The 26808-nt window shown below is 47.0% G+C and overlaps 1 protein-coding gene across 11 annotated transcripts in view; it reads right to left on the bottom strand.

Moving 5' to 3' along the window:
* Nucleotides 1-26808, bottom strand: part of ST3GAL4 (ST3 beta-galactoside alpha-2,3-sialyltransferase 4) — a 185585-nt gene that overhangs the window by 32604 nt on the left and 126173 nt on the right. For all 11 annotated transcript variants that reach the window (XM_014600910.3, XM_059719736.1, XM_059719735.1 and 8 more), the window contains one exon: nucleotides 661-739. In XM_014600910.3, coding sequence (XP_014456396.2) covers nucleotides 661-739 — 79 coding nt within the window. The remainder of the gene's footprint in view (nucleotides 1-660; nucleotides 740-26808) is intronic.

Raw genomic sequence — 26808 nt, 5'->3', positions numbered from 1 at the left:
AGTCAGAAACCAAGCCATAGCCCTCCTCATCACAGCCTAGCAGCCCTGACCTACCCCAATGCAATCTCCTCAGAAACCTGCCACTGCCAAGATAAGACAATTCCTAGCTTTCCCCCAACTCCTCCCACTGACTCAACTTCTTCCCACTTCTACTTACCCATCGCTATAATATGCAGGACCTTCTCTATCAGGATGCTATGGTTTGGCTTGGATCTAATTCCAGCTTTGTACCAACTGTGTTTTGCTCTTGCTCTTCTGCTCTCCAACCCTATATCCTAATTCTTCCCAAGGGAGTGGGCAACAATGGGGTAAAGGAACCAGACCAAAGAGAAGAGAGATCTCTGTGTAGATGATTCCTTCCCACACCTTTCCTGGAGATGGCCTTAGAAGACTAGGTCTGTGGAAAGACAGATGCTCACTCCATCCATCAGCCTGCTCTTTGCACTTACTCCAGGAGAAGGAACTCAGCATGCTGGCTGATCTTTCAGGCCAAGGGCTAAAGACAGAATAAGATCAAGCCACCCTCTTTCCCATGCAGTGTTGCAGGGGGTCCCCATCTGCCTCCCCTCTGCAATGCTGTTAAATACTGCTCTGCATTTGTGTCATTAGCAGCCTGAAAAATCCTTTTTAGGAAAAGAACATAAAGGAACACAGACTTACGGGATTTGCTGAGCATTTTTATCAGCAGGTGAGGCATCACCCAATGGCTATTGCTTTCATCGCGGCCACTGCTCGTCACCTAGAGTGGGAAGAGGAAGATGCTTTGAGTCGCACCTCTCGAGCAAAATAGCTACTCGCTTTGTACACATCCTTTCCCTCCCCAGGCAGCTGTGCACTGGAAGTGAAGCTTTACAGGCAACTATAAGCACTTGCAATATGATGGCCAGAATGGTAGCAGTGCAGGCAATTAAGAATTATATAATAACACACATATGCATGAACACATGGAGGCAGACTACACAGGCACTTATGAATACTTGTGTGAATAAGTCTCATTTTTCAAAAGGATTCTAGTCCCCTTTGGAAACAACTAGGGCACTTCTGACCATTTTACTCTCTCTCTCTAGGGAGACAGAATCATTATGCAAAGAGGTGGTTAAATATTTTACATGCCATTAAGGTGAAAAACCCCCACCTAAAACTTACAAATAAATTTGTTCCATCTCCACCAAATGCATTACAAACAAGACCTCAGGTATGTAACATAGGTGCTGGTTTCCCATTAAGCAGCTACATTTCAGTAATATATGCCATAAAATGCTATATATGAAGTATTAGGCACTTTCATATTACTTAAAATCAAATATGCAAATGCATTTCTTACCCACATTCATGTTTACACAGCCATGTGCTATTCCACAGTTTGTTGTAAATCAAGATTATTGCGTCAACATCAATTCCTATGAAATCCCTGATGCATGGTATAGCTAAACACAGATTATCAGGTTCCAAGTTAAAAACAAAACACCGCAGTTCTAGCTGCTCAGGAGAACGCTTTCTTTTTTGAAGAGTTACCTCCATATTATTTTTAGACACGAGTATCCAGAGCCAGCTTCACTCTTCACTGTTCTATTTTTAAGTAATGGATCAGTCTAGTAATAATTTACTTTAACTTTCAGGGACCTTTTCTGATAAAAAATAAAATGTCACACATACACAAGAGACAGACAGACACAAACCACCCGAATTCCAAGTCATTGAGTCTGCAACAGGCACCAAATGTGCTTTGCAGCTACTGAAGTAAGAACAGCTGCAACACTGCCCAAGAAGCCCAGCAGATGAGATGGAACAGGCAGGTATTATTAAGACCAGATTCCACATATTTGGAACAGATCCAATTTCTTTGATTCGGCCATCTACTTGAGAAGGACCCTGGCTCCAGAAGCTGAGTATCTGTACTTGCTGTCTTGCTTCTGTGACCAGTGCTGCATGTTCACAAAGCCTCCTGTTCATAAAGCAGTCTGAAGTACCAAATACCTCTGTTCCAGAAGAAGCCACCCTGGCAAGGGTTTATCTGACTTCACCACAGTGGAGGATCTCAGTAGAAATGCTTGAAAACTACCTTCCTAATTATCATCCCGTGGTTAATTAAGGCAATCTAAGGAAAAAGCCCTCCCAGCCCACATACATCATGTTTACTCGTCTCAGAGCAGGTGTCTGTTAGCCAACCGATTCTCAGCAGCTTAGTCACTTGGTTTATTACTTGGTTCTAGCAAGATTCCATAATTAAATCATGCTTCCTCAAAATCTTTGCACTGCAGCGGATGCCTGCAGAGACAGACACCTCCCTGGAACAATAAGAAAGGAAGTCAGCAACCAGGGCCAGGACATTCCTTCAAAATGACCCTGGATCTGCATGCCTGTCTTGCTGCTGCTTAGCTATTGCACAGAGACTTCAGAGCGCTCCCACACTTGCCAAAGCAAGACAAAAAACTAGAATTAAAATCCACACATATTCCTGGGACAAAAATAAATAAATTCAGCAAGGACAGATCCAGTTGCAGAGAGAGACATCAGGGCAAAGCAAATCCACTTCACTACCTCTCTCTCTCCTCGGTCCCAAGGCAAACACTGATTTATCCCATCATGAAATGAAGTGAAGTACTGGTGAAATGAGCCAAGCTGTGAGGTTTATCCCTATGTATCCCTGCCAACATACCTTACTCCTGACTTACAAGGCCCATACCAAGGGGGAAGAGGATACTCTGGCTTGCAGGACCCATTCAACTTTTCCTTTCACAAGGGCTAGCACCAATTTAACTATATCAATTTAAGTATTTTTTTTAACAAAGTGGTAAAAATTCTATGCAGATACAAACTGAAATAAGGCAGTCCTTGCACCAGATGACTTACATTAAGCCCAAAGCAAGCCATACTTATACCACTAAAAATGATCTTACCAGAGTTTGTACCAGTTTAACAAAATAAAACTAAATTCACACTGTAAGCTATACCACTACAATTCTCCCAGACTAACTCAAGTGGGAACTGGACCAAGAGCCCCATCTTATTTTATGTAAATCATCCCATAGAAATGAAAAGCCTCTTCCCATTCCCATTAATCACCTTCTGACTTTTCACAGTGGGCATCCCAGTGGTGGTCAGATGACATAGGGAAGGCTCAGAAGTAACAGAAGATTGAGGTGGCCTTAGTAATGGCAGGGAAGTGAGCGCATCATATGCTTCCACTTGATCTTAACATATAATAATGCTAATTTAATGAGCCAGAGAAAAGTTACTCAGATTCTGCTAATAAATTATGCCCCAGAGGAAGATTGTTTTCTCTAACCTTGGACAGGAACATAATCAAACCAAGTTATTTGTCCAATTCTTCCTATGCCTTATACCTGTGTCAACATGCCTCATGCCTCCCCTCTTTCCAGCCTGCAAAGAGCAGGCATGATGTTCTCCAGAGCCCATGAGCGCCATAAAGACTGGAGAAGTCATTGCTGAGCAATGGAATATATCAAAGAGACAGGTCCCACCCAAAGCCACCAGGGATGGTGAAAAACCAACTTACTTTCAAGGTCACATCACTGCAAAACTAAACAACCTAGGGCATCTGAAGAAGCAGGAGCTTACCCCACCATCTCAACAGATTTGAGTCACTCACTACTGAGCTGTGGGTTTTTGGATCTCACACAAGCCAGCATGGTCGAGTTTCCCCACAGAGCCTCTGCTTATCTCTCATTGCTCGATGAAGTCACGCAGCTTGAAAAAGTTTCTGCAAAGGAGTCTGGTATACACAAAGCTCATCCATTTGAAATGCTTACACCATGAGAGATTTTAAACTACCTAACACTTGGTACTGCTATACAGCACTCCTGGCAAGGATCTTACACTGCAAAAATGATACAGCCATAACCCATCCTCAGAGGCAGGTCAGCATTATCACTCCCAGTCTTACAGATTGGGAGGCGAGGCTAGAAGTCACACTGAGAGATCAACAAGAGACCCAGGGTAGGACCTCGATACTGGGCTCCTGCCCCAAGCACTGGTCCCTCATCTACCTTCTTACAGAGACACAACCAGCCTGGCACTAGGCAAAAGTGATATCTGCTACTTCTCAATCACAAAGTACAAGCACACAGAAGTACTTGTTAGAGAGATGTTCGATAACCCACACAAGCCAGTCATTGTCAGACAAGATCCTTGATTCAAATGAGCCTCCAAATCTTCAGCTCCTTCAAGGACTTGCTGCCCATGCCCACTTCAAGGGGCCCATGTCAATTTTTTCAAAATATGTCCTTCATTCAGAAAGGTGGAAACTGCTGAAACATTAACCCTCCCCCAGGACTTCTCCTTCCAGAGGGAACAAACCAGCACTGGCATGTGAGCGGAGTAAGGCAAATTCTGCTCTCTCTCAGTAAATTGGGAGCAGACCTGCTGATATCAGTGGAGTTATATGGTGGAACAAAAGCAGGATCAGGCCTGAAATTAGCCTTGGAGTCCATGGTGCGACTGTGTTCTGACTCCTCTAGTTTGCATTAGTTTCCTTTCCTGGCTGATAACAGTCAAAGGCTTTTTTTTCCCCTTTAGTAGTAATAATGCTGTAAATTCACTCCACACTAAAAGATCACTAGGAGGTGGTAATAAATACAACTGAAAGGTCACATTTGTATGTAGAAAAAAACACCAGCCCCTCCTCCCAGCCTCTTGGTGAAGGTCAAACCATTTCAGCTTCACTTCACCAGAAAGTCAACTTGTGGAAGTCCTGAATGCCTACCGTCTAGCGTAGTGCAGTTCTCTTGTGAGGGCACATTCACCTATTCAGCTCCCTTTTTGCATCCAATTGTCTCCCCTGTAATGAGAGCTGAAAAATGCAAGGTTCTCCACCTTGGGAAGAAAAACCTGCAGCAAGCTATAGGCTGGGCAGTGCTACGCTGGCTAGAACCACAGCTGAAAGGGACTTGGGGGTCATGATTGACCACAAGATGAACATGAGCCTTCAGTGTGATGCTGTGGCTAGTAAAGCGAGCAAAATGCTGGCTTGCATCCATAGATGCTTCTCAAGCAAATCCCAGGATGTCATTCTCCCCCTGTACTCGGCCTTAGTGAGGCCGCAGCTGGAGTACTGAGTCCAGTTTGGGCTCCACAATTCAAAAAGGATGTGGAAAAGCTTGAGAGAGTGCAGAGGAGAGCCACACGCATGATCAGAGGTCAGGAAAACAGACCTTATGAAGAGAGGCTGAGAGCCATGAGACTCTTCAGCCTGAAAAAGCACAAGGCTCAGGGCTGCCTGTAAGTTTATCAGGGGTGCTCACCAGGATCTGAAGGAACGTCTGTTCACCAGAGCACCCCAAGGGATGACAAGGTCAAACGGTCACAAACTCCACCACAACCATTTCAGGATGGACATAAGGAAGAACTTCTTTACTGTCCGAGCCCCCAAGGTTTGGAATAGACTGCCGCCAGAGGTGGTTCAAGCACCTACTTTGAACAACTTCAAGAGAAATTGGATGTTTATCTTGCTGGGATCCTATGACCCCTGCTGACTTCCTGCCCCTGGGGCAGGAGGCTGGACTCGAAAATCTTCTGAGGTCCCTTTCAGCCCTAACGTCTATGAATCTATGAAATCTATGAAGACTTGCTGCTGAGCAGCATTGCAGGGAGGTGAGATGTGACAAGCAAAGCACTTGGTTTTATTCTTAGGAATAAGCCTGTAAATGATGGCTATCTTCCATAAGCAATAACCTTGATGTTTGTTTGTTTATTCAGGCCAGATAAAAAGTTCATAGTCTTCTTTACAAAGGACAGCTATAACCAAAAACCAAAGATAGTGTTTAACAGAAACTGTTTTTTTACTGTACATTAAGAAGTATAAACACAACTAAACTTTACAGGAAACCAAACAGACTGGCATAGCAAAGGCCAGAAACAGTTGAACATACACGGACAGCAGGAGAGCCCAGGGAAGTAACCTGGCTCTGGGCTTGAAGTCTGGAGCCTGCAGCAAGCCCTGGCCCCCAAGGGCAGCTGTGATGTCCCTGGTGGGTGAGCTACTGTTGCCTCACCTTGGCTTCTCAGGGTACCATCCCTTGTCTGTCTCACCTGTCACACCTTACTGGATATTTTAGTCATTTGGGAGGCTTCCCCGTGGCCCTGAAGTGAGCCTCAGTTCATTTCTCCCTCTACCTTTTGTTCCGGGCTGGCACCAATCTTGCCCTCAGGCAATAAATCATCTTAGGGGCATTAATTGTGATCTCCAGCCTCCTCCATGGTCACACGAATGCCATGCTGGGGTCACTCTGTTTTCACCTGCCTTCCTGTAAATGCCTCTGCCCCCTTGGCTTTAGCCCACCTGTTACACATAAACCAGTTTCAGTGATCAGAATCTGGTTTAAACCTGTAACAGAACAGATGTCCAGTGCAGTGCACATAAACCAGTTTGAAAATGGCTGAACCTGGTTTGAGATAAACCTGGTTGAATGTAGTATCAGGCTTAACTGATTTGGGTCAAACCAGTTTATGCAATGTCTGTCCCAGACCCCTTCCTGGTTTAACTTAAACCAGAGTCCCCTGGGTGAGGGAGGGAGTGGGGCAGGGGCTGGGGTGAATGGGGTCCTGGGGCCTAGGTGGGTTGTCCACAGGTGGGTGGGGCGCAGCTCTCTGTAGCTGTACGCACCGCCTGGGGAGGCATGGGGGGCACTTGCCCCCATGGGGCAGAGGTGGGTTGCCTGCTGCAGGCTCAGGGCTCTGCAGGCTCCTGCCTTTGCCCCAGGAACTCAGTCACGTGACACAGGCAGGCAGGTGACACGGGGCACATAGCACATCCCCTGCCCACTTAGGCGCAGGAAGCGCACTCCTCTGCTCGTGTCTCCATGTCTTCATTGATTGGCGTCCACAAGTGGTGGGTCCCCATTTGCCCATGACTCTATGGCACATCAAACAGGCCTGGCAAAGACTTCTACTGGAGGAAGTAGAGCTCTGAAATTAGCCTTGGAGTCCATGGTGCGACTGTGTTCTGACTCCTCTAGTTTGCATTAGTTTCCTTTCCTGGCTGATAACAGTCAAAGGCTTTTTTTTTCCCCTTTAGTAGTAATAATGCTGTAAATTCACCTCACACTAAAAGATCACTAGGAGGTGGTAATAAATACAACTGAAAGGTCACATTTGTATGCAGAAAAAACACCAGTCCCTCCTCCCAGCCTCTTGGTGAAGGTCAAACCAGTTCAGCTTCACTTCATCAGAAAGTCAACTTGTGGAAGTCCTGAATGCCTACCGTCTAGCGTAGTGCAGTTCTCTTGTGAGGGCACATTCACCTATTCAGCTCCCTTTTTGCATCCAATTGTCTCCCCTGTAATGAGAGCTGCTCATACGCTGCGGCAGGTGAACAAGGCTACTTATGTACAACATGTGAGGAAATCACAGGGACAAAACTGATCAGATATCACTGCGCAATACTGGCACAGGCCACCCAGAGCAATAAGGGCTCTAGCAAAGGGAACCAAGGCACTTGCTTGAAACTGCTGTTCACTGTGGCTCTCCAGATAGTTCTGTCTCACAGGATTACTGCTTTGGATGTGCAAGTGCATAAAATAGGACATGCCACACTGAATCCCTACCCGACTTCGCATGGCACGTAGCAGTTCCTAGACAATCCTGTAAGAGCCCTGCCCAATCCGTCTTAATAGGGAGTTTTACAGCACAGCACAGCTCTGCTGCAATCCAGATCTATGTCACTGATTCAAGGCTTCTTGAGCATTCAATCCCATGGGAAGCTGGTCCTTAACCATCACCCACACTTATGACATCTCACCAAGCCCACACACCACACCTTAAATGGCTTGCCAATCTGAGAACGCTTGAGCTACACAAAGACAAAAGGAAGAGAGGTGAGAAAGGGGGGAGGGAGGGCAGCTCCTGCCACTGCGTGCACCCTGAGAGGGCAAGGGAAGGGCATGTGCCCCTGGATCTGCGTGTAGGAGAGAGGAGGGCTGCAGTTGCAAGCTGGGGCCAGGCGGCGACGGCACTGCAAGAAGACTACAGGTGGCTACAGCAAAATTTGGGGTGGCTTCAGCTCCCCCTCCCACTGTAACCTCCCTCCCAGCACTGCCACCACCTACCCCAAGCACAGCCCCCATGTGATGGGAAGAGCCTGATAATGGACAGATGTATCAGTGCACCTCTAACAGCAATACTTGTAAATATGAAAAAACAGTGCGACTCAGAGGACACTCTGAACAAAGCAGCCTGCAGGACAAGGTGGAAACCTATTTTAAAGCAACTTGGCTCAAGACAGTGCTGGATGTCAAGTCAAATTTCCCTAGACAATGGTGCCCAAGCATTTGGGGAACCAATGGTGCCCAACCTGTTGGCCAGATGAGTGATGCCAGGTCCATCTGTGGCCTGGATCCAGTCAGTGAGCTCAATCCAGCACATGGGACCGGTGCAGCAGGATCCCAATCCAGGTGAGGGGGGTGCACAGGTCAACCTGGATCTGGCTACCCAGGGAGTAAGGAGTGGCTCAGCCTAAGTCTGGACACATGGGGAGTGGGGAGCAGCCAAGCCTGATCCTAATGCTTGAGGAGGAGCAACAGAGTGGCCCCAATCTGGATGTGCAGTGGGGAACAAGGGGGAGGAGAAGGGGAGGTTGCAGGGGTGGTGGACAGGGAGCAGTCCAGTCTGATCAGGTTAGGCAGGGGTGGGCCTGGCCTTGATCCCACTGCACAGCGATAGCCTAGGAGGGGCTGGATCTGGCCATGCAAAGCTTTCATTGCTCCCCTACTCCCAAATTTCCTGACCTGTGGGGATCCCCACTGACCAGGTAGCATGGCTCTACTGGCTGGATTTGGCTCTCAGGCCGGGGGTTGAGCACCTCGCCCAAGAACAATGGTTCTCAACCTTTTCAGACTCAAGGCACCCTTGCTAGATGTAAGGTACCCCACTGGAACAGGATGAATTGATTTAAATCAAGTCAATTTTGATTTAAATAATAATTTAAACCAAAAAAATCAAAAGCACAGTTTAAATAATGATTTTTTTTCAAATTTTCTTATTCAATTATTTTGTTTGTTTGTTTGTTTTAAAAGAAAGGCATATTTTCTTTAGTTGATATAACAATTAAAACATGTTGATTTAAAGCTAAATACAGTTTTTACAGTAGGTTTGTTACACATGTCCTAAGTACACAAACTATATATATATATATATATATTTTTTTTTATTTTTTTTTTTAATATATAGCTTAACATATTTGGATTTTGAGAAATCCTACATTTTATTATGCTATCAAATGGTAAATATATATTTCTTATTCACTAGATTATTAACTTTTTGCTCATATTTGTATCAAGCTGCATTAAGATGGCAACTCAAATTTAATTAAACACAAAACCAGCACTTTAAGTTTAATCTTTTGAGTACAGGATTATTTTTTTTGGTACTAAATGTGGTTCTACATTTACATTTACAACTACATTTACAACTACATTTATTAAACACTAGTATTAACTGTTATAGTATTAGAAGTATGAACTTGGGGTTAGTCACTTAAACCAATTATTTCATTCTGGGGAAAATTTTCTAAAATGCCTAGGTGAAAGTCATCTGAGCTTAAGTTCCCACTTGCCCGATTCTCTTTAAAATTAGATAGTTATTTTTTTTAAACAACTTTTGGCACAGGTTCCTCCTTTTTCTAGTGGCACAGGAATTTGTTGAAAATATTCCCAAATACTAGGATCTTTTCTGTGACCTACAGCCAAGGAAGTTTTTCCTTCAGTTTTCAAGTATTGAAATCAAGACTAGTTTACATTCCACAAAATGTTGTTCTTTTTCCTGCATTGTCTTGAGCCCAGCGATGGTCCTTTGCTGCACACACTGCTCCCTCTCCCTCCTCCATACAAGGAATTAGCAACAAACTAAGTGGAACCCTTCTGTCAGACACCAGTTGGCAGCCACGAGGGTCAGGTTCACTTTTCAGGGAACCAAATACTTTTCACTGTGGCTCGAGCCCCCACCCAGAAATCTGGGATCACTGAATTTAGCTGGGGTGTCCCAAATACACAAAACCTTCTCCTTGTGTTAAGACTGCTTGCAAAGGACAGGTGTATTACAGAAAACTGGAAAGTGCAAAAGAACTGGAAGGGCCAAGCCATTCTGCTCGGGGCCTGGGCTCAGCAAAAAAAAAGGCAACCTGGCCATTCTGCACTGGGCCTGGTCCAAACAACAAAACATGCCAGGTCTCACCCTGGCTCAGGCGTGCCAGGTGTTTAATCCTGGCCCAAGCGTGCCAGCAAAACTGCCAGGCTCCAATCCTGGTCAGTGTGCTTTGAAGGATTAGTACCTCCATGATATTATCCTGCTGCAGGTTTTAAACCTGACACAAATTTGCCAGGCCTTTAATCCTGGTCAAAATTGCCAGGAAAACATACCGCTGGGGCTCAGCTGAACCAAAAGAAGCTGCCACAGCAACACACACATGCCAGGCTTTTAATCCTAGCCCAAATCTGCCAGCAAAACCTGCCAGGCTACAATGCTAGTCAGTGTGCTCTGGGATTAATATCCTCATAGCATCATCTTACTTCAAAACCCAGAAAAACAAAAGGGGAAAGAAGTGGGAGGGAATAGTAGTCTCAAACCCCGAGACAGACTCTCTCCTTGTATCTGAGACTTTCCCTTTATATAGCTTCAGCTCACTTCTCCAGTGAAGGGGGGGACACCTCCCCCACCCCCCATGGGGAGCAGTTTCTCCAGCCCCCAATTCAGCTTTCAAGCTCTCAGCAGTCCCAGGAGAAAGAAACTCCAGTCCCAGTTGAAAGGTTTTTATATACCTGGGGTGACATCACCCAAACTTTTCCAAACAGGGCTTGCCCTGCCTCCAGCCTCTCTGTCTCAACGAATTCATTTAAAAAAGAGCACTGCCCAGTTTAGCCAGTTAGGCTGGGGGTCTAATCCCCCTGCTTAGGTGATTTAACTCCAGGCTCTTGTGTACACTAAACAGCAGGGTGCATCCCTAGACAAAAGGCCCAAAGGGGCTTCCCAGCCGACACGCTGGCAGACCTGCTTCTTTCCAGATGAAGGAACAGTCAAGATGGAGCAAAGCAAATACATATTCAACCTGGTCGTATTCAAACTAAAAAATATTTACAGCAACAAACTAGAACACTTTGCGGCACAGAATGCTTCTATATTGTGTGTGTGCTACATAGGTCTCCTCCTCCCCGTGACAGCCCACCACACCCTTCACCCTCCCCAAAAAACAAAATCTTCCCCCTAACAATCCATGATTTTTGCTATTGTAACCCCCTACTCTTGTGCTGTGTGCATTTCTGTACATATGCACAGGGACCAAGAAAGGCTGTTTAACTGAAGTGCCCAGAACCATTCAGAAGCAAAGGGTTGGTAACTAATGAAGAAATGGTTGTTTTTCCATAAGCTGGAGAATAATGGGTGCAAAATCAAAAATATTTATAGTTTGAGAATTGAGCTATTCGGAGCTCAGGTGGAGAGAATCAGACAGGAATTTAATACCATCCAGGTGGGCTCAGTGGATAATCCTGATTAAGGAGTACACATGACAGTGTCTGCTGGAGTCAGGCCAGGTTCAAAACCTGTGATGGCTTTGCTGACCATTCACATAAACCCTGCATCCTTTGCAGGGTCAAAGCCTTAATGCACGAGATAGTGTGCCACATTTTTACAGCTTAATCTCAAAAGTTAGATGTTTATCCCTCATTTTTATATAGAATGATCAAATTTTAATTCCAGAGTTTTTAGCACAGACTCATCGACTCAACATGTTATTTTATTTCAATTATTTTAATAGAATACACTTGATCTGAGCCTTCATGAGGCCGAGAAGTGATACCTTAATCTATGCTGTATTAAATTCAAATTTCATTTTAAGATGGTATATTTTTTTTAAGTAAGTCTTAAATAAAAATTAAATAAAAACATTAAAAAAATCAAATTTAAATGAAAAAAATTATTAAAATGTTTTAAAATGGATTTTTTTAATTTTTTAAAATTGATTTTTATCAACCCTGCCTTGGAAAATTTCAGCTCTTAACTTTCACTCACATCTTTTGAGTACAGAAAAATAATAGAGCAATTCTCCTGTTCCAAAGAACTCAGACCCCAACAGAGCTTTGACACTGTGGACTCCTATTTGAAAAATCTGGCTGTGTCTACACATGCGGAAACCTTTTTCTGGTGCTACAAACCACACACATGGCGCATTAAACTGTGCACAGTAGTGCAAAGCATGTGCAAATAACATGCACCAGAACAAACACGGAGGTGGGGGAGCAGGCATCTTAGGGCTGCATCCAAGCTAGGGTTGCCTGCTCCCATTGCCGCATGCTGCAAAATCCCCCACACTAAGGCACACTGCGCCCCAGCCAGCCGTGGAGCAGCTGGCTGGGGCCCGGTGTGCCTCAAGACAGGGGAGCAGGCAGCCCTGAGCTGGCTGCTCCCCTGTCTCTGCATGCCTCAGTGCAGGGACTCCACTGCAGAGCCCCCATGCTGAGGCACGTCGAGATGGGGGACTGGCAGCCCAGGGCTGCCTGCATCCTCATCTCCACGTGCTGCTCTCTGGCAGGCAGGGGCACAGGGTGCCTCAGCATGGGGGCTGCTTGCCGGCTGGCACCACACTGAAGCACCTGTGTCCCAGCCAGTGCCCGCCACTCCCACAGCACATGGAGCCCAGCCAGGAACTGGGCATGGGCAGTTCGCCCAGAGTGGGACAATGTGTTTTGCAACAGAGCACATACAGGGGTGTGCACTGTGGCACAAAGTAGCAGCACCTGTGCTGCTATTTTTGCGCTGCCATCACATGCCCCGGGTTGTCTGGGCACAGCCTCTGTGTTTATCTTGTGAATCATCTTTGCACACCTCACAGTGCTAGCACTACATGGCACCCCACAGCATCCATGACACGAACCCAAGGCATACCAGAATCGCTGCCCTGGCAGTATGTGTGATCATCTCAAATAATATGAGTAGCTAAAGCAAATAATTACCTTGGCTACAGCCTCTGCCCAGAATGATCTGTATCTAGACTGCATTTTTCCTGCTCCCCAATAAGTAATAAGCTTCTCGCTGTCCGAATGGTACCAACATCTCTAGTGATCATAGAATGACTTAGTTTGCTCTCCCATAGCAGTGTCAGACCCTGCAGAGCAGGACTAAAATGGTATCTTCTACGGAGCAGATGCAACACAGGCTCTCCAAAGGATCAGGGATAACAACAATGGGATTATTTTTTAGAGTCATACCCCAAACACAGGCCCACTGTGCAATCACCTCCCATAGACAAGGGAAGAGAGTATTTAAACACCATCCCCTTTGGGGTTTGTATATGCTAGTGTTTAACCAGGAGCTGTCCAAATCAGAGTCATCAGATTTCACGGACAGAGGTAACACACCCATAGATCATCATTACCTTTCAGCACTTACTCCACAGTCCTCACCCCAGGCATGTCCTGAGAGGCACTGCTTCAGTGCAGCAGCAGGTCACTTATATCAAGGCAAAGACTTCCTCATCTAGGCTCAGAAAACATGCATCTCACTGCAGTGAGGGGTAGAGAAGAGCATGCATTTTGTGGCAAGACTCAAAGAGCTTGTCCTTTGAGTTCCCTACCAGGTTGTCTCCCCCACCCACACTCTCACCAAGATGAGTGCAAGAGCAGAAATTACCGCCCAGCATGGGCTAAGGCTGGGGAGGAAAGAAACACACGGTAAGCAGACAGTTAGACAAATCCAGCGAGATGGGGAGATGCCAGAGGTGCTGTTTTTGGGAGATCAGACAGGCCAGAAACTTAGGTTTGTGTACACCCAGCACAATGGCCTGGACCAAATGCATCTGTGCTGATTCTTTAAATCCAACAGGCAAAAGGGCCTCTGCCTACCAGGGAACAGGAAATTGCAGCAAATCAGTCATCTTTACCCTTAAAGCAGCAGCTGTGATCATTTCAAACGGTTCTCGTGGTAGCCAGCGGCTGTCCCACTTCGGCCATGGTTTGTGGCACTACCCTGTCCCTGACACAGCTGGCTGCATATGTACAGCTGCCTGAACCATGTAACAAAGTGAACTCACTTCATCTGTAGAAAGTCCAAGGGAGTCCTCTCCACCCCATGGAAACTCCCATAACTGGTGTGGGGAGTGGACATTTGTTTCCTCATTCCTTAAATACTCCTTGTGGTTGAGGTAACATTAAAATGACAAGGGTCCAGGAACCACAAGCAACAGTCTTATGAGGAAAGGCTGAAAGAATTAGGTCTATTTAATCTGAAGAAGAGAAGACTGTGGGAGAATTTGATAACAGTCTTCAAATACCTGAAGGGCAATTAGAGGGGATTGAGATACATGTACCACAGATTGGGAACCGCTGGTCTACCACCAGTGGTACACAGACAACCTGTAAGTGGTACACGTTAGCAGACTTACTATAATTACTTTACATGACAAAAATTTAAATTGGTGGTGCACGATATGTCAGAGTTTGGGAACCGCTGAGATAGTCCTGTCCTCTGCAGTGACAGAGAATAGTCTGAGATCAATGGCCCCAAGCTGCAGCAGAAGAAATCTAGGTTGAAGATTAAGAGAAACTTTCTGACTGTAAGAGTGGTCGAACACTGGAACTGGAAAAGTCATGAAATCTCTAGCTCTGGAAATTTTCAAAAGCAGGTTGGACGGACACTTGGCTGGGATGGTTTAGTGAGGCATGATCCTGCCTTGATCAGAGGGCTGGACTAGGTGACCTTGCATGGTCCCTTCCAGCCCTACTTTCCTATGATCTTATAAAGCAGTATTGGCTGCAAGACCTCTTCCCCTAGACAGCCGTATAAGAGCCATGTGCCACTTCACCAGGAACAAGTACAGCTGGGAGATGCACAATACATTGATGGTATGTGCTGCTGCAGAGCCCTCTGCTTTCCAAAATCTGGAAGATCTCCAGTCCTCTCTTATCCGTTCAAATTAGCAATCAATCCTTCAGGGCTGCTGAAGTGAGGAAGGGCACCTAACTATCTGGAGCACATGCAAGCCAAAGAAAGCAGGGGTCGGGAGAGGCTCCAAAAACTCCCTGTTGTTGATAAATGGCATGGTGTACTCACAACAGTTTGGGGCCCTTTCACTAATTCTACAGCCAATGGGAAAAAATGTTAAGTAGATAACATATGTGACCTAAGGAAGCAAGGCGCTGCAACAGATTAGATTTCACACTGCTTAAAAAGTGGGCAGTGGGCAAATGGTAAAACCTGGGAAAAAAACAGGGACGCTACAAAGCCAACAAACAGACATCCTGAGAGGGACAAAAACCAGGCCAGGAAGACATTCTGAGAGGGGGTAAAAAAATGTGCTGTTTTCAAAGCAACCAAGGGGAAGAAGGGGTGCAGATCACCCATAAAAGAGCAAGAAAAAATAAGAACTGTGGACCTCCATCTCCACTTGCCCAGAAAAACTGCAGAGCCCAGAGACTCCCGAATGCCCGTCCAGCTGCAGGGAAACACTGTCCTCAGAGCCTACGTAAGACTTACGCAGATTCTAGTGCAGCTCAACTAAGGCAAAGTTTTCTGTTGTTTCTTTGTCTTTGCTTAAAATTGTAAATTGCCATACTCAATAAATGCTCTCTTCAGAGAACAGACTACTCTTGTCCAAGCCATTTTCATGAATTCAATGCCAGCACCTAGAATCTAACATTAAGCTTAGGCAATGCTGGGAGAAAGGAGGCCCCTGACCTTCACTTCAGGACAAACATCCCCAGCTTCTGCATGGGAGACTACAGTCCAGTCAAAGTCAAAGGTTGGGATGACAAGGGGACACTCTGCCCAGCTGAAGTCCCAGAATGAATGCTTCTGCATTCAAATAAAGTTATGGCTAGCAAACACACAGACATGTGCAGGTTACAAATACAACTGTCCCTCAAACAAAGAAGTGGTCAGAGGTGGGGAGGGAGCGGGGAGTGGAGCTGGGGCGTGGGGCGAAGCTGCGAGTAGGTTGTCCAGGGAGGCGCCTGGCACAGAGTCCTGGGGGTGGCTCCTGCTGCACCACACACCCCAGGAGAGCATGGGGTGTATGTGCCCCAGATCTGCGTGTGGGGAGGCGAGCTGCAGCTGCAGGCTGGGGCTCAGCTGGGCTCTTCCCAGCAGGGGGGTGCTGGGCTAGGCTGCACTCGGGGCAGGTAATGACAGCACTGGGAGCGGGGCTATGGGTGGGGCTGCAGCCAACCCAAAATTCACTGTAGCCCCCCCCAACCTCCCTCCCAGTGCTACCACCACCCACCCTAAGCTCAGCCCGGCCCAGTGCCCCCCTGCCAGAAAGAACCCGGCTTAGCCTCAGCTGCAGCCTGCTTTCCCCCTGTGCAAATCCAGGGGCATGAGCAGCAGTGGGAACCGCCCCCCCACCTCCCTGCACTGGGCACCCCCAGAAAAGCCACTTGCAGCTCCACCCCACGCCCCATTTGGGGGGGCTAAGCCCCACCCAAATCATTTTCTCTCCCTCCACCTATGCCCGTGGGCCTCCGCTGGGGTGCATTCTGCAGCAGGAGCCCCCCACCACCACCACGTGCCTGGACAAGTCGCCTGAGCTCTGACCCCCCTCCCCCAGCCCAGCCCACCTGGGGCCTCACTGATCCCTGCCCCACTCCCTCCCTCACCACACCCCCCAACAGACTGACCTGCTGGGCAGGCAGCAGGGGGGCATGGCAGCAGGGGGGCATAGTAGATCTTGGGTTGCCCTTTACTTGAAAAGGTAATCTTCACCTTAAGAAGGTTGGAGACCACTGCCCTACAACATGACTGCATGGGTCACATGGTCACAATACAGGGAGAATGTGGCAGATACAAGAACCTCTTTGGCTAGGCATTTTTGGCTTGTTTTTGATATTAAAGTTTGATCATTTCAGCAGACAAGCTACAGCTGGCATCATCTGCTATTAGGTTACCTAAGCTGCATTTCAGTAATGAAGCAATTGATTTTTTTTTAAATGAATGGCATAGAGTAAATGTTGGCATAGCCTTGGCCAGTAATTCCATAGGATTCCTCCATTGCAGTTATAAAAAAAAAAACAGGTAATGAAAACTGCAATTAACAATCTTGCACTACATGAGAACTGATATTACAGACTCCAGCTGGAGGAGAGGTTTGGGTTTTTACTTCCTTATCCTCCATCTAGTTGCTTACATGTCCTTGCGGGGCCACATGGATCAATTTCTATTCTGCTTTCAGTTGTGCAACTTTGATGCAGAGACATTCTCACCTAAAAACCACAAGTCATTTTACAAACTGCCTTGTCTCAAGCTGGGTCACTCCAAAGATATGTAAGAGATAAGGCCATTCAAAGAGTCACCACTCCCACTTCCTTCTTTCCTATGAATGCATAATCTTTCCTTGTAATACTAGTTTGCAAGACTGTTGGATACCCTTGGGCTTTGGGAAGCTGGCAATATTATAATGGAAATGGCAAACACATGGTTCCCACACAATTTAAAGGCAACTCCTTAAGAAAGAGGAAAAGTTAAATAGAACCATTTAATGATCACTTGCAATTGAGCTGGGTACTGTACACAGATCATTGACTCTGGCACATTTAGTTTGAAAGCATGGTATCTTGTGATTCATGTCAAGATTTTGGCTTGAGGCTGACAGGGCAAAGTAGCTTTGCCATCCCTGTTATAAACTCATCTTTATCATCAGAGTATGTGTGACAATGCTTAGTTTAGTGCTGTGTAACCCAGAGGGCCAGCCAAGAATTAGACCCCACTGTAATCTGTTCAGGCATCTGTTCATCTACCTGCAGGGACTTGCAGTCTTTAGCATATGATGATGATATAAGAGAGAGAAAAGCACAAGGAACTGGTGAGAATGAGATGACCTTAGGTCCAATAATAACTGACATCCCAGCATACTAGCTTGCAGCTGGATGCAGGTACCCTGGAAAGCTCCATTTCAAAATGTCACATTTTCCAATGTGTCAAGTTTTAGAATGAAGTTAATAAAGCACAAAGCACAGTGAAAGCGAACCAGGCCCTCTGCCCAGCTGGAGTCCCAGAATGAATGCTTCTGCATTCAAATAAAGTTACGGCTAGCAAACACACAGACACGTGCAGGTTACAAATACAACAGCCCCTCAAACAAAGCAGTGGTCAGTCTGAACCTGCCCAGCTTGGAGAGGGCTCATTTGCAGAGACTAAAGCTAAGCCATAGTAATGAGAGGTTCATGGCATCTTCAGAATGTCACCAGAGCCTATGGACCATTAATTACCTCTGGCACCCAGTCACTAAAGTCTACCTGGTGGATTAGCCACATCAAAAGGGAAGGCTCTCTCAATGATTAGCTAATAGAAACGAACTAGGAAGACCCAGGGTTGGTCTTCTGCTCTACAATAGATTTCCTGTAAGACCTTGGTTAAGTCCCTTAATTTCTGTGTGTCAGCTTCTCCATTGGCAGTGGGGATAACTACTTTGCCTTAGTGCATAGGGACCCTGTGAAGGCAAATGCATTAAAAGACCAAGGTGCTTGCATATGGCTCATCTCTATTGTTTGAGCCCCTAAGATGAAGAAAACTTCAACAGCCAGAAAAACAGGATATTTATCAGAACTCTTGAATGCCAACCATAGTATATGGCCTCCTTAACAAGAGGATCAAAGCCAACCACTTCATTCAATATTAGTGTTTATTCAAATAAATGAAAATCCCTTAGCAGCTGCTGGATATTTTTCCCCCCACAGTAAAGAATTGTTTGAAGAAAGACCTCTCTCTCTAAGTTTTCTCTAGAAAATCTTCCCCTGGCCTCAGCACTGCTCTCAGTCACTGGTAACTTTTTTCATGATATAGGTCATGCATTTGCCAAGTCCTTGCACAGAGCTTCCAATGCCTGATACAGAGTTCCCTAGAATAAGTTGAGAAGAGATGGTAAAACATCATAGCAGGATCTCAAAGCCTTAAGGCAGGGATATCAAACATATGGCCCACGGGCCAGATCCGGCCTATGGAGCTACATGATCTGGCCTGTAGGTCTCCAAACAACTCCACATTCTGCACATGGCATGCAGAGCTGGACTGACATGTGGGCTGGATCTGGCACCATGAGTGCAGCTCGCAGCACAGGGGGTCAAGCCAGGTCACAAGCTGCACATGGCGCCCAGGCCAGACCAACCGCGCACACTGGCTCTGGAGCTGGTCTGCATCAGCATGCCAGAGCCATCGCATAAGGTTGTCTGGCAGGGTGCCACAAACCATGCTACGAGCAGCACCCATCCAGCTTGTGTACCATTCACTGACTCCGCTATGTGGTTTGTGCTGCCAGCAGTGTGTGAGCTGGACCTGGCACTGTGAGCATTGTCTGTGGCACGGGGCACAAGATGCATACGGCGTTCTGTTTACCTGGCCCTGCCCACTGGCTCTGACACAGCTAGATCCAGCCCACAGACCAGCCCACAGACCCACGTGGCTAGATGAGTTTGACACTCCTGCTTTAGGAGAATGTGATACAGTAGATCCTCAATCATGCCAGTGAACCAAGAGGGGGTGTGGAAAACACAGCAAAGTAGAGGCAGGCACTGGAAGGAATTCATCCACCTTCACTAAGGCCTGTATTTCCCAACTAAGGCCTGTATTTCCTTTGCTTAGAGAGCTGTAGTTAGCCATATGAGCCCCAAGGCAGACAAGACAGGACACAGTGTCACCTTAGAGCCCAACTGGTTCAGAGGCATGAGCTTTTGCAGGTGACAGCCCCCTTCATCAGCATCTCTGAACCAGCTGGTCTCTAAGGTGACACCCTACCCTGCCTTCTGCCGGCTTCCCTTGGGGCAGCTGAGCAGAGGATTCAACTGATACCTGCTGTTTCACCTACCCCTTATCAGAAGAATCAAAGATCACGGCACATTTATCCAGGACTGCCAAATGTGCCAAACAGGAACTATCTGGCTTTTGACCTAAAAGCAACACAGTGTGCGTATTTTACAGGCACATTATGTTCTGCTTAATCAAGCAGGCTTGTCGTTATGGAGTTAGAGCAATTGAGCAATTTAACAAGCAATCAAATAAACTCAGGTACAATTTGGCTACATGCTCTCCATAATTTCCTAAGCCATACGCATGCTACAGATCACATATACAGTTTGGCACAGACACGAAATAACATGGAAGAACCCCATGTACCTCTCCCCACAAAGATGGATGGTCCAGTTCTGCCCCTCTACTCACACCGACTGAGACAGGACACCTTGGTAGTCTAATGGATCTCTAAAAAACTTCTTGAGGTATAAAAGAGCTCCAAGAATAATGCTGTCAGGACCAGTCCCAAGATGTTTGTCATGCTCTTGAGTTCATATTCCCTCTCTCTCTGGCTTCACGGCTGGAATCTCTCTTTAACAGAAAGCTATCAACAAGGAAGCTATCAACAAGTTTTCATTTTATTGAGCAACTGGAGGCACTTAGTCTCCTTGTAGTATTTCCCCTTTCAAGAAACAGCAGAGACTTTTCCTCACAGTACAGCACAGCAGAGAGACTTCCATGAGTCATTTCTAAAAAGGCAATTAATTAGCTCCCCAACTCAATTCTGTACCTGTTCAATCAATTCTAAATGAAAGGGCTCTTCCTCCTAGAGCCTAGTCAAGTCCTAGACCCAAATCCAATTACATTTCTGCCTGGGAATAGATATCATTGGATTCTTGGAAACTGTCTGTCATACTGAAACAAAGTCAGGAGATGCCCAGGCATTTATGTGGACAAAGCCTCAATTCCAATCCCAGAACCACACCAAAAAAATCCAAGATGCACAAGCATACAGTCTTGAATCTATCAATAGCATATATATACTACCAAATCCAGAACTTGTGTAACCCAGCAGGGCTATATGCGGAGTTATAGCACCTAAAGTTAGGCACCCTAACTCTAAAGTACTGTTGCTCCTGCTGGCTTCATAAAAGACACTCATTTGCTTTTGGAGGAGAGAAGCACTGCATACATGGACAGTTACAGATTTATGATTAGGGATCTAAGTTGTAGTGAGCAAAAGGGATTTTCATGGGCCACTCACAGCGATTTCATGGCTTTTTCCTGGTAAGCCCACCCCACCCCACTAATTGGCCAAGGGCTGGCCATTATGCAGCCCCACCCCTCACTATTGATTGATGGAGAGGGGTTGGCCTGTGCAATGGACAGCCCTCTCAGCCAATCAGTGGCAAGGAGGGGCAGGGGCAGGGGAGGAGGGAGAAGAGAGGCATACCCATCATCTTGGCTGCTCCCCTTTGCATCAGTGGCTCCCCCTCTCCCCACTTGGGAGCCAACATTTTATTTTTAGTAAGTTTTTTGCTGGGGTGGATTTCACCAACAATGCCTGGTTTTGTGGTTTCCATAAAATCTACAAAATCAGGAATTAAGTAGGTCCCTTTTTATGATTTCTTCCAGTACAGAAAACACATGCAGGGCACTGTTTCTGCACAAGCCACAAAGTAACTTCCCGTGCTAGAACTGAGCAGAGAATGAGTGCCACTGCGACCGACAGCCTCGATCCGTCATAAACACCAGACTGTGGGTGCACAAACAGTTGCAAGCGGGGACAATGTCAGAGATGTAAGCAATAAATGGCCTTCACACAAGGGGTCTCTGCACTCCAGTTGCTTCCCTACAGTTCTCCCCAGCAAACTGCAGACCAGTATAAACAGCCTGTCCTGGAGCACAGGGTCCTACTTCCCAGGCTCCTGTGAGCCTTCTGGAGAGGAGAATCATTTCCCTATTTAATCTTCCAGCTGCAGGCTTCATGACGACTTGACCCCACCACTGCAACAGGAGCACCATGCAAGCAACTGAGCAAGGGACATTTCTCAGGCGCTGGTAAGGATGGAGTTTGAGAGCAAGATCTGCTGAGTGGAAGAAAGGACTCCGACAGGAACAAGATGTCACCATCAGGGAGCAGATCCTAACTGCCAAAGCTGAAACACAATCAGGGAGCAAATGTGATCAAAGAGCCAATTAGAGATAATTAGCTGATTTGCAGGAGGCGTGAGGGCAATTAAAGGAAATTAATGATGTGAAGAAGAAAAATGTTGCTGAGCACTCTGTATCCTAAGGACTAGTTACTTTGTCAAGCCGTTTCGTGTTGCTCCTCCCAGGTTCCAGTGCAAGACAACCCCTCATCCAGAGCCAGAGCTCTTCTCAGACCTCGTACTCCACTCCCATTCCTCCCTGAAGACAACACTGACCTCTGAACTGATATTCACCTGCTGCTCCAGGTCTGCAGCACAGCTCTGCCGGGAGAAAGAGTGCCTGAGCCAGGCAGCTGCTACATTCAGCTCCCACGGTCTTGTATAATACGCTGAACCCCCATCAAGCCTCCATAACAGAAACACCACTGTTATAAACCATGAGTGTTAGGGCTTCATCCCCCTGGGGGAAAGGATCTGGAATGGAGTTAGGAGTGTGCTAGAAAACCTGATTGTATTGATCGCAGAGTTTTTTCCAGGAACTGCCAGGCCAGGGTGAGCAACCAGCAAAGCCAGCTGGGAGTCAGGCTTGGAAGTGCAGTGGGTCATGGTTTGACTCCTGAGGTAGAGGAAGCATGCTGTATAGCATAGGTTCCCAACCACTGGGCTATGGCCTGGCACCGAGCCGCGAAGGGTTGGGTGCCGGGTCATGGCATGAGCCCCCTGCTTGGACCCCTGTCTGTACACCCAGGCGAGAGGCTTCTGCTGCTGGCAGTCACATGCAGGGGTAAAGCTGGGCAGCCCTGAGAGGGAGGCAGCCGGCTCCATGTGCCCCGTCCTGCAGCCGTGCCAGTCCGCAGTATAAAAAAGGTTGGGAGCCACTGCTGCATGGGACTCCTCAGGCCATTTGGGCTACATCCTAGGGGATGGGGCTGTTCCTACCACAGTACAAGGGTCATCATTAAACAGAAAGCATTTACCTATGGTAAGAGGAGTTCTTCAGAGCTTTGGTCATGCAGTAAAAGGGATACACTTAATGTGCACACCACTGCTGCTCTTCATACATTGGTTGTTTAGACTTAACATGTAGCCTTGAGCACCTGAAAAATTACAACTTGCTGCTGTTCCATCTGTGCCAGCCTCTGACTGAGTAAAGCACCTTCCAAGGAAGGACTGATCTCAACAGCAATGGGTCCTTAGCATAGATGGCGGAAAGGGGAGACCCATGGGGCAGTGGTAGGGCCACAAGCCCACCTGGCCGCGGGCTTCTGGTGGCTGCATCAGGGGTGGGGAGGGACACATGCACAGCGGTGAGGGAGAGAGTGGGGCTGGGGCAGCTGTTGCACGGCCAGGGCAGGACGTGAGACTGAGCCACAAGAGGATCATTTGGGGGGGCGGGGGGTACGGCTCCTGCTGCTATGCGCACCCTGGGAAGCACGGGAGGCAGGTGTCCTCTGATCTGCGCAGGGTGAGGGCGGGCTGGGGCTGGACTGGGCTCTTCCTGGCAGGGGGGCCAGGCTGGCCTGCACTCAGGGCAGATGGTGGTGCTGGGAGGGGAGGGGAGGCTACGGGGGGCTGCAGCCACCCCAAAATTCACCATAAGCCCCCCAAGCCCCCCCCTCCCAGGACCACTGCCACCTGCCCAACCCCCACACCAGGAAGAGCCTGCTCCAGCCCCACTCCCTCCCACACTGCCACTGGATGGGGGGCGCAGATCAAAGTCCCCACGGTGAGGGAGGGAAAGGGGCACAAGCAGGAGCAGGGGCTGGGGAGAGTGATCCTTGTTTGTGCACCACTTCCTCCCTCACCGGTAGGGCCTCGACCTGCCCTTCCCCACTGACCCTTTTGCCTCCCCCAGACCTACCTGCTGGGGGTGGGGAGCATGTGCGCACATGCATGTGCATGCTCAGCCCCCTCCCCCCACCCCCCAATAATGTTTTTTCCCTCCACCTACAGTCCTTAGCACACGTCTTTCCAGGAATCCACTGCCATGAGCAGTGGGCATAAAAGGGGCTCTGGTTATGTCAAATACATTCTAGGAGTTATTAGGGAGAACAGCAAGCATATATTACCATCCACCTTTGGTTAGCAAGGGCAGGCACAAAGGGAGCTGCTAGTCAGAGATTCATAGATGTTAGGGTCGGAAGGGACCTCAATAGATCATTGAGTCCGACCCCCTGAATAGGGAGGAAAGAGTGCTGGGTCTAGATGACCCCTGCTAGATGCCTATCTAACCTCCTCTTGAAGACCCCCACCTCCTCTTGAAGACCCCCAACCTCCTCTTGATGACTCCCAAACTTCAAGTCAGACTCTCCTAGCTAGGGTAGGAAGACTACTCTGACTTGAAGACTTCAAGTCAGACTCTCCTAGCTAGACTCTCCTAGCTAGAGTAGCCCACTGGCAAGCTTTATTTGCTTATGTCTCCAGGCCATACCACCCAAGAAATTTCTGCTAGATATAAAGGAAGAGCCAAATTAGTCCCATGTGACAATACATTCATCCAGAGAGGATAAAATTGGATATAGGATGCATGTTCAAGGTATTTTCTTACTGAATGTTATACAACAGGAAGTAACTAATGTGCATTAAGAGCTTATAAAGACAGATCCATTAACAGTTTTCACACTTCCTGATCAGGTCAAGATAAACTTCAGGCCTCCTTGTAATCTTTAATCCTACTATTAACATGTTAAAACTATCACTTGCCTTTGCTAGGGCTGTGCCTTGTGTGAGCTGCCATATGACAGATACTACTACATTCTTAGCAAAACCTTATAACACATAGGGTGCTCCTTTAGCAATGCATGTTTCTTAATCATCTTGTGGATATGCTGATACAAATCTTATGACTCAAAAGGACTTCTGTGAAGTGTAACAAGGGAAATGCAAAGGAGTGTCTTGTGTACTAACTTCTGGTTGTGTGGCATTTGATAATCACATCCATTTAATTGGTACAAGACTGTTCTCAAGCCCTGCCAAAGAAAATGTACTAATCCACAAGTGAGAGGTTTAGCACTAACAATAGCGGGTGGGGGGCATATGCGAGTGACAAAGGGGTACTTTGTATATTTATGGCAGAATGCCATGAACCACAAGACAAATACCTTTCAGCCCTACCCAAATTACAGACTTTGGAGGGCAAATAATTTAGCTTTTTTCCTTTTTTTGTGAATTACCAGCATGGTTTTCTATTTTAAGTGTAAAATTCAAAAAAAATGCTAAAGAACATTTCCTCTGTTACCTTCCTTGCAAAATGGACTCTTACTCCGTTCCTGGTAGGTGCTGAATCTTTTAACTGATGCACAGTTCTACGTTTGGTAAGCGCCTGCCTGTGTTTTGCTCACTGGGAAACAGGAAGGTAATCTGACTGAATAAAGGCTATTCAGGTTTCCCCAATTTGTTCTCCCCTGAAAGTAGCATATTTGTCTTTTGGGAAACAGAGTTTGGAGAGCTTTTTAAATTACAGGATTGGCTGTTAAGGCTACCAAAACCTAGATGTCTTGCAAGAGCAGAGCACATGTTCAGGTTTCAAATTCTGCTCTTCAATATACAGATGTTCAAAGCTACCTAAGACACTCTGGGTAAAATCCAGACCCCAGTGAACTCAATGGATCTTTTCCCATTACATTCATTTGGCTCTGTATTTCACATCTCATGTGGAAGAAAGCAGGCATCCAAATCCCCTCAACTAGTGGTGGCCAACCTGTGGCCACATGTGCCACAAATGTGGAAGGGAAAAGGAATGGGAGCAATAGCCAGGGAGGGAGTGAGTGGGTGGGTGGGGGGAGGGGGGAGACTGGTGCTAGCTTGAGGGTTTGGCCCTGTAGGAGCTGTGTAGGTAAGTGCTGTTGCTTCCAGCAGTGTTGCTTCCTACTGGCAACAGGATTCATGGTATTGGGTGATGGCAGTAGCTGATTATTGGAGTGGCACTATGAGCACTGACAGATGTGCAGCTCCTCGGTCTAACTCATGGTGCTTCACAGAAAGCACCATGAGTTAAACCAACACTACTGGCCCAACAGACATTTGCTGCCAGGGGACAGCTGTAGAGCATTTTCAAGGGGCTGATCATGTGACAAATGTAATTTCTGTTTGTGACCTAGATTATACTTAGGACTTAACTTGTGGCATGCTTGCCATGAAGGAGGGCCACCACTGTTCTAAGCAGCAAGTGAAAATCTTAGCTCAGTGCTTAGTAACAGAGTATATATGAACTTCTAAAAGGCAAGCTTAGAAAGCAGGGTGCAGGACGCCCTCTCCTGAGAGCAGAGTCGAGCTGCTCAAGCTTGGGGCCGAACGGAAAAGTATATGAGGTATATGAGTATATGAGGAGCTGACACAGTAGCATAAAACTACAAGGCCCATGGAACAATGTGAAGGCAACCAGGACTGACTGTGCCATTCACCAGCATCACCAAGCATGGAAGGAGGGAGCACAGGTTAGGTAGAAGGCAGTCTGGGCCAGAAAACAGCCTAGCCAGGTTGCCACCCTCACTCCACTACTGACTAGCTGTGCGACCAAGTGAACCACTGTAACATAGTTAACCCATAATGCCAGTGTCCGTGCCCCTGCCAGCTCTGCTAACTCCAAACTGAGCAGACTACTGACTGGTAGGAATGCCAATTCTAACCACCTGTCTAGAAACGAATACCAGCTGAATCCCAAATGCAGAGTAGATTGACACTGCTAGACAGGACGTAGATTGAGTATAATCAGGTTAAGCACATACGAAGCATGCTCCTTTATTTGCCAAGCCTTTATGAGAATGGGAAGCTCATTCCAGCATCCAAGTACCTCAATTTATGTGTCCAAAAATCAGCGGTTACTTTGGGCCTCACTTGTCTGTGTGCCTCAGTTTACCAGTCTCTAAAATGGTGAGAGCATGGGAAACTAGGACTGGAAGAGGCCTCCTGAGCCACTGTGCCACTGAATCCA

The sequence above is a fragment of the Alligator mississippiensis genome, chromosome 16 (assembly GCF_030867095.1).
Source record: "Alligator mississippiensis isolate rAllMis1 chromosome 16, rAllMis1, whole genome shotgun sequence".
In the NCBI taxonomy this organism is placed as follows: domain Eukaryota; kingdom Metazoa; phylum Chordata; order Crocodylia; family Alligatoridae; genus Alligator; species Alligator mississippiensis.
The sequence above is the reverse complement of the archived record's forward strand: the minus strand, read 5'-3'. Positions and strand labels throughout refer to the sequence as shown.